The sequence below is a fragment of the Notechis scutatus genome, chromosome 1 (genome assembly GCF_049901735.1).
Source record: "Notechis scutatus isolate UNSWTSFEM ecotype Mainland chromosome 1, rNotScu1.2, whole genome shotgun sequence".
In the NCBI taxonomy this organism is placed as follows: domain Eukaryota; kingdom Metazoa; phylum Chordata; class Lepidosauria; order Squamata; family Elapidae; genus Notechis; species Notechis scutatus.
Window position 1 is genome coordinate 43,502,269 of NC_142009.1, and position 17,584 is coordinate 43,519,852.

The 17,584-nt window shown below is 38.1% G+C and overlaps 1 protein-coding gene across 1 annotated transcript in view; it reads left to right on the forward strand.

The window, feature by feature from the left end:
• Nucleotides 1-17,242, forward strand: part of SRF (serum response factor) — a 75,074-nt gene extending 57,832 nt beyond the window's left edge. The window contains 4 exon segments of the mRNA XM_026683824.2: nucleotides 12,627-12,746; nucleotides 15,395-15,586; nucleotides 17,084-17,172; nucleotides 17,174-17,242. Of these exon segments, the coding sequence (XP_026539609.2) occupies nucleotides 12,627-12,746; nucleotides 15,395-15,586; nucleotides 17,084-17,172; nucleotides 17,174-17,227 (455 nt within the window). The 3' untranslated portion in view covers nucleotides 17,228-17,242.
• Nucleotides 17,243-17,584: the final 342 nt, after the last annotated feature.

A 17,584-nucleotide genomic window follows, 5' to 3' on the forward strand; every position in this document is an offset into this window, starting at 1 on the left:
AAATGCTGTTGCTTTGTCAGCTGAATGTGAGTGATAATTTATTTTAGGAGGAATAAAGACAGATATGACTAATAACTGGTAATATATCCCCCAAAATAGAAGCCAATTCTTTCAGCTGTCTGAAAGGTAGTCCTAAGAACTTGCCACTTAGCTGAGACTGATCCTTCTAAATCTGCAGTCTCAGGACCATGCCTGCCATCTTCATTTTTTAAACATCTAACCATTTTCCTTCCTCTTTTGTTTGTCCAATACTGCTTGTCTATGATTGTCTATTTTATTGCCCAGTTAACAGACATCCACCTGCTCGCTCGCTCTCTTTTTACTTGTTTAAAAGCCTGCTCTTATTTGGTGATTTGTAGTCTTGAAGTATTGCTTAAATTTGTATTTTTTTTTCCTGCTATTATAAGAAATAGTTCTTGATCTTTTGTTTTTCATAATTCAAATTGTGATGACAAGAGAAGACACTCAGCTTTCAAACCTGCAGGCATGTCTTAAGCACTCAAACCCTTGACTGCAGACAGCGCCTTGTAAAGGAGAAGCCTAGATTGAAGAATTAAGACCCTGTGTAGCAAACACTATTGAATGTGGAGACTTTTTTTCATTCTGAAGATGCCAGGATAGAGAGATGAAGGAATATTTTAGGGCAGATATATTTATTTACTGCAACTATAACTGTCCTCTCTGGGACAGCTGATACAAGGTTATTAACATGAGGTGTTTTCTTCTCTGAAGCCACGTAATAATGTTCTTCTGGATGTTAGTCTGTTTAGGAGAATAATTCCTTTAAAATTTAAAATTGCTGCTCTTGTGGTGCATAGGTTCTGACCAGTTCTGGAGAACTGGTAGCAGAAATTTTGAGTAGTTTGCAGAACTGGAAAATACCACCTCTGACTGGCCCTTCCCCCATCTATTCTCTGCCTCCCGAGTCTCAGCTGATCAGCTGGGTCTTCTTTTGTTGCCGTGCACAGGAGAGCGGAGCTGGAAAGCAGGATAGTGGGGTTGGGAGGGAATGGGATTTTGCAGTAACCTTCCTCCAGGAGTGGGAAGGGAATGGAGATTTTATAGTATCCTTCCCCTGCCATGCCCACCAAGCCACACCACACCCACCAAGCCACGTAATAAAACCGGTAGTAAAAATTTTTTGAATCCCACCACTGTTGTGGTGATATTCTGTGGGGTACATTTTTGGCTTTGGGGAGTGATGTTTTGGGGCAGTGCAGGATGACAAAGCAATATTGGTTGTGACAGAAGTTTCCATTTCTCCTGAGTTGTCACTGGTAAAGTTAAATAAGGTACATGCTTATTAGGAGGGAAGAGAAGGAGAGAAAGAGAGAGAGAGACCACTCACTTACAAGTGATGTAGTGGAAAGTAACTACTCTGTGGAAAACTGTCAGTATATGAAACTTAGGAAAGGAAGAGATTTGGGGGGAAGAGGTAGCAGGAAGGCCGTTGCAACCGTGTTTGCACAATCAGTAGCATGAACTTTTGATTCATGTTTCTAATTGATGTTTTCTAACTCTCATAAACAACTTGGTTTTCTTAAAATTTGAAATCATATGTTGGAAGTCTTATCAGAACTTCATCTTTCATTCAAAGGCAAAGTAGCAAATGTGGTAGCAAAGGAGATAGGGGAAGACTCAAAGTGCTTAAGGTAGTCCTGGACTTACGACCACAATTGAGCCCAACATTTCTGCTGTTAAGTGAGACATTTGTTAAGTGAGATTTGCCCCATTTTATGACCTCTCCTGCCATAGTTGTTAAGTGAAGCTGGCTCTTCCCCATTGACTTTGTTCATGAAAAGGTTGCAAAAGGTGATCACATGTCCTTGGGACACAGCAACGCCATAAGTATTAACCAGTTGCTAAGCATCTGAATCTCGATCACATGATCATGGGGATGCTGCGAAGGTCGTAAGTGTGAAAAACAGCCCTAAGTCACTTTTTTCAGTGCAATTTTACCTTTGAATAGTCACTAAATGAATTGTTACAAGTCAAGGACTACCTGTAGTATGATAAATGGCATGCTGGCATAGATATTTATTGTGCTTCCCTGGTAAAGTTCTGAAACTTGAGAGAAACTTATAGCTCCTCTGGCAGTCTTTAGTGTGAAAGGGCCACTAGGCCTTTCTTTTTCAGGCCCTCTCCCCAAACCCTGCCTTACACAGCTAGGTTAGACCCAGGACCAGTTACCAGTTTTGAATTTCTGTGTATTATTAACATGTTCATGCAAAATACATGTTGCCTTCTTCTAGCCACAAGTAACGGGTAATCAATCCATGCTTTGTTTAATTTATTGCATTTTTAACATAAAGATTGCAGTTTAGACAGTATGGAAATGTCATCCCAAGATGTTCCTTCCCTGCCAGCAGGTCTCCCTGCAGACAATTATATCAAAATTGGCTTGTGTTCTGCATGTGATTTGGGGCCAAACAGTTTGGTAATGTATGTCAGATGAAAATAGTAGCAAACTGGGAAGGATGTTTCATTTCCTTTTTGGAATGGAATGGGTGTAGTCATAGAATATGGCCATTATCTGAGTGCCATTATCGTTAAATTGGCTAGTGAGCACAAATGAATGATTATGCTGTTGCAAAACGTATTTCTGAACTGCAAAGCATGTTTTTAGGATTGAAGTTAGTTGCTTATGATAGTTTCTTTACCTGGGATTTGGATTAAATGACCCAAATCAATATATCTGTCTCTCCTTCTATGTTAGTGTTTTAGGGGAGAGTCTTGCCATGGGGGACTCCTATGATTGTAGCATGACCTGGCTAAGGTAGATATCATGTAGCAAGATCAGAAAAGGTCTTGCTATCTTGGCTGGTGTTTCAGAACCCCAGACAACCTCTATCACTCTACAAAAACCAGGTGATGAGAATTAGGAGGACCTGATCAAGATGGGAGTAACTGACTGAAATGAAATAAATGAACAGGGTTTTTGCACAGTGAGTTTTGTTTACCTTAATGAACAACCATTGTATGTTGACTTCATACCATAAATGCCAAGCCCTTAATTTCCAAACCATAGTGGCTGGTTTCATACAAGATACAAAGCCATAAGGAATCCGATAATGCTGTAGTTTAAAAACTAAATGAGGCAAGATTTAGAGACTAGTATAAGCTGTTGCTAGCCCCAGGCTTGCTATCTTCTGTTCAAAAGATGGCAAACTAATATAGAATGAAAGGAAATGTTAAGAAAAAGAATATTTGCTATTTCAGTAGTTGCTAGAAGCCATTTCTGTTTAACAAAAATAAAGGAACATGAATGTAAAGAAGGCATAAGAAGAACCAAAACAGGAGCAAATTAGTCAATTATCTACCTAATGAAGTTATTTCACCAAAACTACATGCAGCTCATTCCTGTCAACAGGAATTTAGATATGTTCAACTACTTGGGGCGAGGGAAGTAATCCCTTTGTTAAGGGTTAATTGACCAACCCAATTTATTTAATCAATAAAACATTAAAACCAAATAATTCAAAATTAATGTTTTTTAAAATGTAAAACAGCATTATAAAATTGCAAATGAGGGAGAGTTCCTAAACGGCGACCATGAAGTTGTTAATATAGGGGTGTGAGTGGGGGAAAATTTTCACAGGGCCAACTAGTCCAAGGACTGGTTGGGCCCCTGTGTCCCCCATGCAAAGCTACATACCCACGTTTTGGCCCCATTGCAGAAGGCCAAAAGACTGGGGGCTTTCCTCACCTCTGAGGGCAAGATGTTCCACAATTTTGTGCTGGTTTTGCAGAAAACTGGCACTTCTGGTTTTTTGGTAAAACCCCTCAGGGCTGCCACTTTACTTAACAATTAAAAACGACCATAAAACAGCCATTACAGCCATTATGGCATACAACCGTAATGGACAGACCTTATTATAGTTGTATATTAAGGACTACTTGTACTAATATCATATTACTTTTAGCATGTAAACCATAAAATAATTTAAAGAAATAAACCAGATATTAACAATAACCATATCAGCAGGGAGATTAACTATGTATTTCAGACTTACTCTGATCACAGCAGAAAAACCGATCAAACTCTTTTGCTCTATCAGAAATCAGAACTAAAATGAAAAGCACTTTCTGCTAGGCCTGACATGCAGCAGGGGAAAAGGCATTTACCAAGGCCTCTGGAATATTAATTTGAGTACTTGGCAGGTTAAAAATGTTCTGCATGTAAGGAATGGGAAATCCCAAAGGCCTAACTCATGCCCCAGCTGGCCTATCCTGCCTTCTGAATCTTGTGAGACCACTGCCTCCAAATCTCAGGCCACCTTTCTGCTATTGCTGATTGCAGTTCTTCCTGCATTCATTAATTGTCCTTCCCCTATCTGTTATTCTAGAGTGTGCAAATAAAATTGTGCGCTGATACTTTTTGCTATAGGGAGAACCTGCAATCTGCTGTCTCTAGAGCCCACCATTGCCACTGAGTGGAACATAGAGCTGGAAAAGTGATTATGGAGTTCAGTACCGATATTTCATTATTTGATTTTTAACCCACCATATCTCTGGTCTGTTCAACTACATAATTAGGACAAGAAATAGCAATTAAAAGTATTTATTTATTTATTTAATTTGTATAGCTGCCCATCTCGGCCTAATGTCTGGGCAACTTACAATTATAAAACTGTAAAACAATTAAAAACAATACAAACAATCCAAAGAATAAATACATACAGCAGCCAAGAGAGTTAAACAACTATTTTGGTTAACCCACAACCAATTAACTGTAAAGCCAAGGAATGGGTCCCTAACACATTATGAGCCCCAAGCCTTCGCACACAGGCAAGTTTTTAAAGCCTTATAAAAAACCAAGAGGTTTGGCCCATTGTGATCTTGAAGGGGAGAATGTTCCACAAAGCATGGGCTACATCAGAGAATAAATGCAAAATGGGGGGAATTAAAAATAAAGTTGATACTAAAATTAATTTTAAAAGCACTTATGAAAGAGACGTGTCTTTACAGATTTTCTAAGTGATTAGAAAATAGGAATTGAAAGCAGGCAATACTTTTTGAGTGCTCTCCATAGCCTGGGAGCATCTCAAGAGAAGTCTTCTCCTGAAGATTGTAATGTTCCTAGACACAATTTGCAGCATCCACAGCCACTGCAATCAGTAATGGAGTATGTCACAGATGATCCATCTGTAATCTAATCCAGCTAAGTGCGGGATCTACACAAATACAGCTAAATGCTTCCTACAGAATAAGCACTTTATGATATGACTTGTTTCATGAATGAAAATACTTTACTATAGGAAGGTTTCACGTCAGGTAAAGCAAACACCTCCCCCACTCTCCCATTGAAGTTGACTCCTGGTTTTCTTGTCAATAATATGAAAGTCGTTTCCCACTGCTCTTTCTGGATTTATTTTTTATATCTAAACCTTATATACATCTGTTTAACTCTTTCAAGATCAGACAAGGTTGGCCAAGTGCTGCCACCTTGTGTGATTTTCTCCTAATTATTACCAGAATTTAATTTGCTACAATTTTCATTTTGGGGGGTTTCCCTTTGGAAAAAATAGAGCAGTGCAATGATGCTTGGGTTGCCATGAAACTAGAATTTTTGGATGACCTATTTTCTGTTCAGTTAGTTCTGCTGCAGGATGTAGTGACCCTACATTGTTCTGCCACAACCTGAGATTGAAGTCCTGATAAAAGACATAAAAATTTCTCCTGATACCAGATTTAAGAGATTAGAAAAGAAGTCTGCTCAGTTACATTAGCCTACTCTGGGAGGCTGTAACATTACTTCTGTGGTAGTTTGAATTAGGAAAAGAAAACTACTGAGTCAGTAATATGTTCAACGGAGCGTAATGAATCAGATTGGAAGGTCTAGAGAAAACCCAAGGGAAGAACTGGTGGGTGGGGCTAAACAGAATAATGGTGTGTGAAATTTAGGGCCTAGGAATACATTTAATGTAGGTCATTGGAACAAACTCACTCTTAAGAATTTGTCTATCTGTCTCTCTATGGGGGTGTAACTTTGGATTAACCTGGCAACAATTTAAAGCAACACCCTGTTAGATTAAATCATTCTCACTTTGTTCTGGTGTAATAATTTTTTGTGAACTTAAATGGATATTCATACCTGATTAACCCTTAGATTGAGCACCTTTATATATAGGTAGGACAGAATGAGAACATCATTTTACGACACACATGGGCAACTTAAAGCCCTAGGACTAAATTCAGGGCCAGAGGCATCTCCAGGAGAGGCGAAGAAGTCAAGATGGTGGCCATATGATTGAAACCCTGCCACACAGGTAAAAAGAGGGAGATGCTTTGATCATGCAGTCTCAGTTGCTATCTTAACTTTTAGAATGTTCCAGCTTCTGGAGCATCTTTTTTTATACTAAAAGAATAAAGATTTTTTTATTGAGCATTGTAAGTTGCATTCAATAGCCTTCAAATACATCACACCACAATCCATCCACAACCAGTCAAACCCAATAGTAGTTCATTCTTGCACAATCCATGAGTTGGGCAGAACTCCCTTCAACTTACATTAAGATACCTACTTAGCTCTTGAAGGCAGGGAATGGGGAATTACACCTCATTTCTGATCACTAATGTGTGATGAAGAGCATCAGGAAAATCATATGAAAAAGAATATAAAGAAATGATTCTGATTCTGAAGTACATTAAGTTTGGAAACACTAACAAAAACATTAAAATGATATAGGCATATTTGCTTATGCTAAATTCTTGATGGGAAAGTTCTCAAGAACAAGCCATTTGTTTCCTGCTACAGGGGTATTTCTTGAAGATCAAAGTTTTTTTGTGTTTTTCCACAGAATTTCATATTTGCTAATATGAAGTCATAAAACAGCTACAGAGAACAATAATTCATACAGCAATGAGTACACCAGGGTAACATTGGTATTCAAAACGGCTAGCTATTTTTTTTTGTTTTAGAATAAATGCAACAGAGGTCAATAATCACACAATTTTAAGGTTAGAGCAAGATCAGTCAATGACTAAACATAGTTAACATCTTTTATAGGACTATTACTGATTATTAGCTTTTTTGTTTTGCAAATGGGCACAGAACTTGTAAAAATGAAAGAAAGAAGACAAGAACATGCATAATATTAACTACACACTTTAAAATTATGAACCATGCAGAAGTTTAGCTCAAATAGTAGTACTAATGGTCTATGTCTGATTCAAAAGCCTCATAGTTCATTGATCACGGATACATGGTATTAGTCACAAAAAGTATCAGAACACATTGTGTTCCTTTTGAAAAGGTCATTTGCATATTCTATGATTTTCAAGTTAAATCCATTTTAACTTGCTTGTAAAGTATTATGATGTATATTTTAAATCAGAAGAACTCTAATATTATCTCTAATTTTTTTTGATAGTTTGCACATTTTAAACATTAAAAGAAACCACATCAACGGTGATGAAATTTAAGAAAAGAAAGAACTGTGGTTGTGCCTTTCCCCCCCATAATCATGAAATCAAAGCCTTAAGGAAAGCTTTGTGACATAGTGCAAAATCAATTATAATGGCTTATATATGGTGCCAAGTACTAAAAATTATATTTTAAGCTATATATACTGAAAGACTGCCAAAATTTGTTTTTCTTTTCCTTTTTAATATATTTCAAGAAACAAAAACTACAAGCTTTTGTCATAACCAGTTTAAACTTTGTGTACACATCATTTTAAGTGCGGGAGTCAAATGCTCTTCATTCTCTTTCATTTTTATTGTATTGTAGCATTTTGACTACAACTGGTTAAAACTAAAAATGTGTTCTTTAAATCTCTGACATCCAAGAGGGATCCGAATTTCCAAGTCCTCATTTTTCTCTTACGGAAAGGAAAAAATGCACGTAACTGTAGGCTCTCTTTCTTTCCAGATATTCCTAATCCTGACCCTTCCAACATCCTTTATCCTCTATAAAAAATAAATTTACTCTTCTTTTTTTAAGACACGTAGCCTCAAGAGTATAGTCTTAATTGCATTTAGTGCATTTAAGTGAGGATTTGTACTGCACATTTTTGAGTCATTACTCAAGGCACTTTCAGACTGGTTGATTGGTTTGTACTATTGTTCACAGTTGCTAAAGTGGGTGACACATTTTGAACTACACCCGTAGGGTAACCCTTCAGCCTTAATGTAGTTTTATTTTTAAATAAAAGGACAAAGTACTTCCTCAACCCAGACAAAAAGGGAAAACTCTGCCTACTTTCTGTCATCATACTGCATTTTGTATCTGGTTACTAAAGCTCATGTCTCTTCTCTCTCCTGTTCTTTGTGCTTGATTCCAAGCATGTCTACAAAATATAATGTCACCAAATTATTCCATTGTCTATTATAGGGATAGACAGAAACCAACTTTACATCATGTGCTTTTTAAATCTTTTCTGCATAAATCAAGGCGATTGGCAGCAATGAAATATATAATTGTAGATTATTTTTTAAAATATATTCTAATTTACAATCACATAAAATAGTTCTAATTTAATGCAATTTCTTCAATTGATTATCTCACCTAAATTCTACAAAGGATAGAAGGCTGTTTTTACTAACCACTAGAAGAAAATAAAAGATAAAGTCAGTGTGAGAGTCAGTTTGATAGAAACATTAGGCTGGGGGAGAGTGTAGGGGGATTTTACACTCACTTTATCCAGTCTTTTTAGAACAGAGGTGTCAAAGTGGTGGGTCATGGGCCGGATGCGTCATGCGCATGTCATGTCCACCCCAGCTCTGCAAGGGAAAAATGTTATGACACATCATGTGACGCTGCAAGTTTGACCCCGTATTTTAGAATGTGCATGTTGATTCTTATGTCGTTGCTTGTATTTTTATAACGTTACATACACATATGGAAAGATACACAGAATTGTTTTGAACCTGGGATCTGTTCTCTACACAAGATCCAAAACTAGATAAAGAGAACTATAATTTCCCTTTCCAAGGAACTGATAACTCTAGAGATTTTAGAGAGGGTGAGTTTTAAACTCACTCACTGGATTCCAGCCCACTGCACCATTTTGTCAAAACAATTGAAATTGATTTTAAGCAGGGGTCTTCAAACTTGACAGCTTTAAGACTTGTGGACTTCAACTCCCAGAATTCTTCCTCCTGTCATGTTAGCTCAGGAATTCTGGGAGTTGAAGTCCACAAGTCTTAAACTTGCCAAGTTTGAAGACCCTTGATTTAAAGGGTCTCAGTAAATAAAATACTTTTTATCTGATTCTTGTAAAGAAAATAAATTTGGTGTTGTTTTAGTCTCTTGGGAAGGTAATTCAGAGATGGGGTAAGAACAAAATAAACCATCAAAAACTGTTGTGCTTCATATACTAAACTAACCCTAAACCTAGGTTAACAAAACACAGTTGCTGAAGTCACATAATATATTATGCTTAAAGAAATACCTCATATTAATGTTTAATGTGATGATCTGTTTATACAACATGCTAAGACAATGGCTGGATTCCCACAATTCATCAAAAACAATTCAGACCTTTTTTAAGCCTAGCTTTCTGTGTGATGCCAACCAAACAACAGAGAAATTTAGAGTGGTTTGGAGAATTATCATTCTTGTTATCCTCTTCTTGACATAGAATACCCTTTAGGGCCACCAAAGCAATCTTAGGCATAACTTCTAAATATAAATGTGGTTGAAATGGATCCAGGTTATTGGTGATAGCCACTGAGAAACCGCTTGCTTGAGTAAAGTTGTGACTATTTGGCATAGTTGTGAGGATTGAAAAGTGTATATTTTATGAATAGCTGTATCGTAGCCTATTTCAGGTTGCAGCAAAAATGGTAAGTGGCAGCAAAAGCTCTAAAAGTGGAAGTTGCACATTGTGCTTAACTGTAACATGTATGGATATTTCAAGTTTGGGTATTTATATAAACCCAGCCATTATTCAATAAATCATGGTTAATATAATCATTTTCATTTCTCAGTGTGAGCCTGCTCACACTGACCTTTGGCATCTGCCAAATTATTTCATTCATTACAGTTAGTGTTTTCATTACTTTCATGCACTAGAATTAAGCAGAATTAATCAGCATTGACTCCTGGCAATCCCCTTCACAAATCTCTGCAGTTTTCTTGGCAAGGTTTTTCAGAAGTGATTTGCCACTGCCTCCATCCTAGGCTTGGAGATGGGGATTGACCCAAAGTCCCCCAGATGGCTTTGTGTCCGTGAAACTCGTGGTCTCCCAGTTTCTAGCCCACTGCTTTAACCGCTAATACCGTAACGATTGTCCTGATAGCCCAGGAGAAAACAAACTGGTACTTTATAGATTTTGGATTTTTGCTCTCCATGAGCCCTTGTCACTGTAGCCAGTGATTATGGATTATGGGAGATGTAGTTAAATAAATGAAGAATTCTCAGATTGCCTATTGCTGGTATTAGCTTCTGTTCGTGGAAGATCAGTTCATGTGGGTAGTAATGAAATACAATTGTAACAAAACTCTAGAAGGTTCTTCTGGAAAATGCAAGATGCATCTTTTCACTAAGGATTATTATGGGTCATATGAAGTGAGCATCCATTAAATCTACTAAATTTGTTCTGTATAACTTTTTTACTCAAGATGCTTTTTAATTTCCAAATCTAGTTCTGTTCTGGGATTTCCTGGTAGTTTCTATCATGGTAGCAGATCAACTGACCTTACCTAGCTTATCCAGATCATTGAAAGTTAACCAGGTGCTGCTGTCAGGTTGGGACACTATTTTTGCACAAGATGCCAGAAATTGAATAAAGTTAGTTTAAAGGTTAACTTAGACCTTTATACGGTTCTATGATCTGCCTTGTGTGATTTGCTGATATTTATGTACTGTAGGAGATATCCAGTTGACAGCCCTATTCATATTTGCCAGATCCTTTTTCTGAAAGGGAAAAAGAATAAGAGAGCAAAGGAGTCCTAAAGACCCTAATCTTTCTGTGAGCATGGTATATTTGTCTTAAAGGCTGTTTTATAGTTTGATAATATTAGATAATGGAAAGGCTACGGTGGATTGAAGATTTGGACTAAAATAGGTAAATAGGTAAAGACAAAGGAAATGTTGTAGCCACTTAAACCTGGAAATGTAGATTTGCGTGTCCTGTCTACTGTGCTTGCTGGGAAAGAGTAGAAACCCATGGTGGGAGCAGCTAACCAAATGCTTTACTAGGAGGCCCCTTACACTTGGTCTTGTACTTTTCTCCTTCAATGTACATTATTTTGGATGCTGGTAAACAAAAAAATCCCTTTGGATAGGCTGGGGGGTGGGGTGGGGGTTATAAATATTATTTTAGCTATATTTGTGGTCTAAATGGATTAGAAAAGAATAAGAAAGCATATTGATGCAAAAAAGAGGGTCTGTTGTCATATTTCAGTTTTGATTTATTCCTGTGTAATACTGCTTCCTCACACAAAATATAATTAATATAGTGTCAGCATATGCATACACTCTCTCTATATGTAAATATACACAGAGTTAAACACAAGGTTACATACATACATTATAGAATTAATAATACAAATAAATTCATGGAAATAATTACTCATTGCAGCCCAATGGATCCTTTCTGTTCATGGGTACTACAGCTTTTGGATTCTGAATTGCTCAAGAGCAAGAGATGATAGCTTTCTTTATACAATACTTATTTGGTGGTTTTTCCCAAAATCTGGTTGAATCCTTTCGGAACAGTTCTTATGTTACCTAGTGCTTTCCAGAAGTCTTCTGACTAAAATATTCACCCAAGAAAGTCATAGCCATATTTGCTTGAATCTGAAAGTTATAGTTAATGGTAGTTATAGGTCCAATATTTCTAAACGGCATCAGGTTGGGGAAATGTAATTTCCCAATATTTAGAACCTGCCCATCTCCCTCACAGATTCCCCTCTCTTTGGGGGAGTTTTTTGATTTATTAGATATTTCCCATCTTTTGTTCAGGAGCTTAAGGAAGTATTAATAGTGTTCCCGCTTCCCATTTTGCCCTATGACAACAACCCAATGAGGTAGAATGTCTAATGAGAATGTCCAATGAGAATGTCCAATGAGAATGTCTATCCCAAAACCATCTGGTGAACTTCCATGCTGAAGGCTGCCAGTCCAACTTCTTAAGCATTATGTCACACTGCTGTGTTTCTTAAATTTTTAAAAGTCCCTCTGTGAGGGAGATGGGCAGTTTCTAAATGTGATTGATAGATAAACAAACAAACTTCTTTCATTGTATCTAATGTTTGCATGGAATTACTGTTAAAACTGCTTTTTCTTTCTTGTGATGATTTGAAGATTAGTTTCCATATTTCTTGGAAATGTTTTACATTGCTGACTTATTAGATACTGCATGATCCTAAATAACAAAAGTCATCACTTCTTGTACAGTGCTTTATTTCAAATACAAAAAAAGAAAGTCCTACAACTCATCCTATTTACATTGTCTTACTTAATTCCTCCCTCATTGGCTTCTAACTTCTAACAGGGCTGTTAGAAGGCAAAATCATTTGAATAATTTCTTAAAAATATCTTTGAAAAAACTGCTGTAACAAAGTGGAGGGGATCGCATGTTGCTGTAATAGTTTGGAAAAAGCATCTACCTTGTCAACTAAAGTCAAAGGGTTCAAGCAACAGCAGATGCTAAGAGCAGTTTGTCTTGCTTCCCAGGTGGTGCGGTGGCTCAACAGGTTCCTGTGCAAGCCATCCAGGTGCATCAGGGCCCCCAGCAAACGTCTCCTACAAGCGACAGCAGCACTGACATCACACAGACCTCTTCCAGTGGGACAGGTAGGCAACTAACCACCCCTAACTCTCTCTCTGCAGCTACAGGTCAGGAGTTCTTCAGGGTTGTCCACCAGAACTCAACATCAAGGAGTTCAATGCAGGTAGACCTTGGATTATGAAATTCAACTGGGACTTGAATTTCCATCACTAAGCAATACAGTTATAAAGAGTGATGTGATGTGACAACATTGCTTAGTAACAGCAACCCTGGTTGCTGTTGTAACCCCAGGACTATGTGACTCATTAAGCAAGGATCTCACATGACTGCATTACTTAGTGACCCTGCAGTCATAACCTCAGGATAATGCATGTCATTAAGCAAAGACCTCATGTGACCTCTGACATGGGAAGAAGTGGGAGACCCAGGCAAGCAGGCCAGTAGGTAAGAGGTCAAGCAACTACTGTGGGTAAGCACTATGGAGGGTGGCCATAGAGAGCCTGGGTGGGCATGTGAAAAAATGGCAGGAGTGGGAAACACTTGTGGAGTGACTTGGAGACTCCTGCTGGTTTCCTCATTGACTTTGCTTGGGAGAACCCAGCAGGGAAGGTCACACATGGCAATCGCTTGATCACAGAACACTGCGAGTATTGTAATTGTGAATTGGTTGCCAAGCTCCCAAATTGCGATCACTGGGGATGCTGCAACAACTGCAGGTTAGAGGTCAGTTATAAGTCCTTCTCATCCAGTGCCATTGTTACTTTGAATTGTTGCCATGTAGTCAGAACCGGAGGACTACATGTAACAGTGGTGTAATTTTCTGCTGACTCTTTGCAGAAAATTTTAGGCAAAATGAGCAAAGCCTCCAGTAGATTAAGCACATATATCTGAGTTTTAAAAAAACTTTCTATGCCATCCCCACATTGTCACAAAGTAAAATGAGTTGGATCAAAACTGCCCTGGTTTCAATCACATTTATTCAGTTCCCATGTATGTTTAAGACAATATGTCATCAGTGTTTCCTAATTCCTTAAGAAGGAGGACCAGACTTCCTGTCTTTTGGGGCAAAAGATCTGTAATCAGTGAGTCAAAATTTCAAGATAGCAGATAACTCCTAATATGGCTTGATGATGGAATCTAGAAAATGAATGACTCTCCTTTGCTTGAGGCTGAAGACCAGATTATCCTGGTTATCGTAGTTGATGCATCTCTTCCAATTATATAATAAGATGCTATTTTCTCCTTGCTCCTGCTAGGGGAAAGTAGGGGTATTCTGCAGAATATGCTATTTAATCTTATTGTTCTTACAATAATAGGGATTTATTCTACGCTTATTCTTGTCTTGGGTCAATGTTTATTATTATCCATGAGGTTAGGATTTTTTAGGTCAGTAGTTCCTTGACTAATTAGTAGTGATAAGTCAGCAAAAAAAAATTAGCAAATGAGAATACAACTTTGGTGCCATCTAGTGAAACTAGTAAAAATATATTCCAAAAATATTTCTCTTTTTTGAATGAAAATTATTTTACAAGGGTGAATAAACCAAAGTCTATTTTGTGTCAAACTTGATTCCTGTGGACTTTATAGATATATGTGTAGTTTTCATACCAACAACACAGAAGTGATTCGTTGTCTTCCAGGATGACATTTGGGTATTGATGTTTTAATTTTTCAGTGTAATCTATTGTCCTGAGGCGTCTAGTGGTTTCTTAACCAGATATAACCAAGATCAGACGATCCCAATTGCGTGGTGATGTTCCTATATCATTAGCTTTTCATAATCTGGTGCAGATCAGAAAGACTGTATTTGATTTCCCCCCCAAAACTATTGTATTATACAAAATTAAAGTCCTGTTCCTTACTTCTAATCTTAATTGGTAGTGCTATTTTTTCTACATTAATTATTTTTTTAAAGTTGTTCTTATTTCCCAGGTCCTCAGTTCTTTTTGCCAGTTTCAGTCCCTTTGCATGTAAAATCTGCTTTTACTCTTCTACTACAGATTTGTGAATGGGGCTTTTCTTTCCCCCTCAGCACTCTCTTTCTCTCTCTTCCTCTCTCTCTCAAGGTTCGTTATTTGTGTTGGAAGTTTCTTTCCCCCTTCTCTGCTGTCTTCCTGATTTGACTTCTGGTCTATTTTATGGGACAAACTCTCCAATTAAGGAGAGGGTAGGACTGTTCTAACCCTGCTTCCTGAGCAGCATCAAAGCTCTGGATCCCTTGTTGTAAATTTTATACATTGATATTAAGGTTTTTATACATTGATATTAAGGTTTTTAGAAACAATTTTCTATCCGTGTCCAAAAATAATGTTTTTTTAAAAAATAATGTTTGGTTCCACTGAAAAATAGCTTTATCCCCACCATTCCCCCTCAATAAAGGAAAAGAGATCTGGGAATATGAAAGAGCAGCCTGATTTTCAGCCATACATTACATCTTTTCAGATACACTGAACAACTGTAGAATCTGTATTATGTCATGTATCAAGAAGCCTTTGGACAATTTTGTCTCCTGGCAGCAGGATTCAGACTGTGGCAAATGTACATGACAAATTTTTACTGGCTCAGAGATCCTCTAGATTAGGTTTTACCTTGTGACTGTGCACACACACCTGATGGAAGCGTGAAGAGGTCTTGCTTCTGCAGGTGAGACAGCGGAGGGAAGCCAATGTAGCTTCCAGCTATTTCAATTGTGTCTTTTCTTTTCTTTTGCCAGTGACCCTGCCAGCTACAATCATGACTTCATCTGTGCCAACCACTGTGGGAGGCCATATGATGTACCCCAGTTCTCATGCAGTGATGTATGCGCCTACATCGGGCCTCACGGATGGTGGGCTTGCAGTTCTCAATGCCTTCTCCCAGGCCCCATCAGCAATGCAGGTTTCACATGGGCAAGTCCAGGATCAGGGTAAGACTGGATCCAGATAAGTTAGATGTTTGAACAACCTACATTGCTTACTGCCCATCTGATTTCTCTTTCTCTACCTATACATATATACAACATAAAGCAGCATTTGGTTCTCAACCAGCAGAGCGTTTCCAGTTCAACATGGGTACCTTAACTGTATCTGTCAGAAACTCTTTAAGCAATCCATAATTTGTCCTTAGCTGGCACAAGAGCCACATGAACTCAGGAAAATAGATGTTAGAGATGTATTACCTCTACAATAGCTTTGTCTTTCGGCTCAAAAGAATATTTTACTGAGCCTAGAAACAGAACTTGCTCCAATATGGTGGTATTTGACCGGTTCTGCCTGGTTCTGGAGAGCCGGTAGGTGTGATGAGCGGCAGAGACCAAACCTTTCTCTAGGCTGCTCTAATGGCTCTGCTGTTGGGCCCACCCGCCTACCAGGGCTTCCATACTCATATTTATCCGCTGAATTTGAAGCGCAGCTACTTTGTGCGGCCCAGAATAGCGCCGTGCGGCAGCTGCTGAAGTGACCGGGATTGTGCAGGCTTGCAGGAGGCAAGTTAGAACACCTCTGCGCCTGCGCAAATGCCTCTGCGCCTGTGCAAAGTGCGTGTTTAACACGTGCACACAAATGTGTGCACGCGTGCAAAGCGCACCCACCAAGCCACGCCCACCGAACCGGTGGCAACAATATTTGAATCCCACCACTGCCTTGCTCTCTTCTCTATTTGAGGAACAAATTTGCTAAAATGTGACAATCAAAAGTATAAACAAGGAAGGAAATCAAGAAAGAGGATCCTTTTCAGTTGGCCTCTTTAAAGTTTAATACAGATGAATAAGGGATGTGATCTGAGAGAGGATTTACATGCAGATGATGTACACAGTAGCTCTGAGTTTTATGCAACAATTCAGGATAAGCATTTGATTGAGGCTTCCTTATCCTATTTATGGTGGTCACAATGGCTTCCTGTCCCAATTTTTCTAAAAACCACAACTCTTGAATCCCAAAAAGGAGATGCTGATTATTGCATAGGCTGCTGGGATATACATTATAAAGGAGGGAGATTAAAAAATGATTTCCAAATCACTTCAGAGTCTATTCTCTTAGTGAGGTTTTTATATGAAAGGGGAGGATCACATAGTATATTAATGCATGAATTATTTAAATTTCGTATATTGAATTAATTCCAATTGGCTAGATCTACCAATATATCAACACTAGAAATCTTGCTTTACAAACCACAGTGGCTGGGTTCACATAACACATTAAACCTTTTTCTTAAAGAAAAAGCCAAGCATATTATTGTATAGTACACGTGAATTCTATTTATCTATACACTATGTTTTTTTGTTCTGTAAAAACATAGCTTGCTTTGTGAGTTACTTGGTTTTGATAGCAGTAGTTCATTTTTTAAATTTATGCCTGCATAATCTAGAGTGATTGAGGCTAATTTTGGAGGATGACTAGTGTACATCTGTCATTTTCTCTGGCAGGTGGAGTCCCTCAGGTATTCCTGACAGCTCCGTCAGGAACAGTTCAGATCCCAGTCTCAGCTGTTCAGCTTCACCAGGTAGGTACAAAACAACCTTGTATTTTTCTTTTCAGCCTTTACCCTGAGACTGCAGTCATTTTACTGAAAATGAGATATACTTGCTGGAGTCATAAGTATGGTATAAAAAACTACTTGTAATTATGCTTGTAATTATTTTGCAGCATCTGATTTTTTTCCCCTTAATTGTTCAAGACATGAGGATTTCAAGCTTCATGTTCCATTTACAAAAATATTGCGAGCAGATGTTCATTTAAAACAAGGGTCTCCAAACTTGGCAACTTTAAGACTTGTGGACTTCAACTCCCAGAATTCTCCAGCCAACTACTGGGAGTTGAACTCCACAAGTCTTAAAGTTGCCAAGTTTGGAGACCTCTCATTTAAAACATGTGACTGCTAGCAGAAGCCTCTCAGTTTATTAACAGCAGCTCCAGTTAAATATATA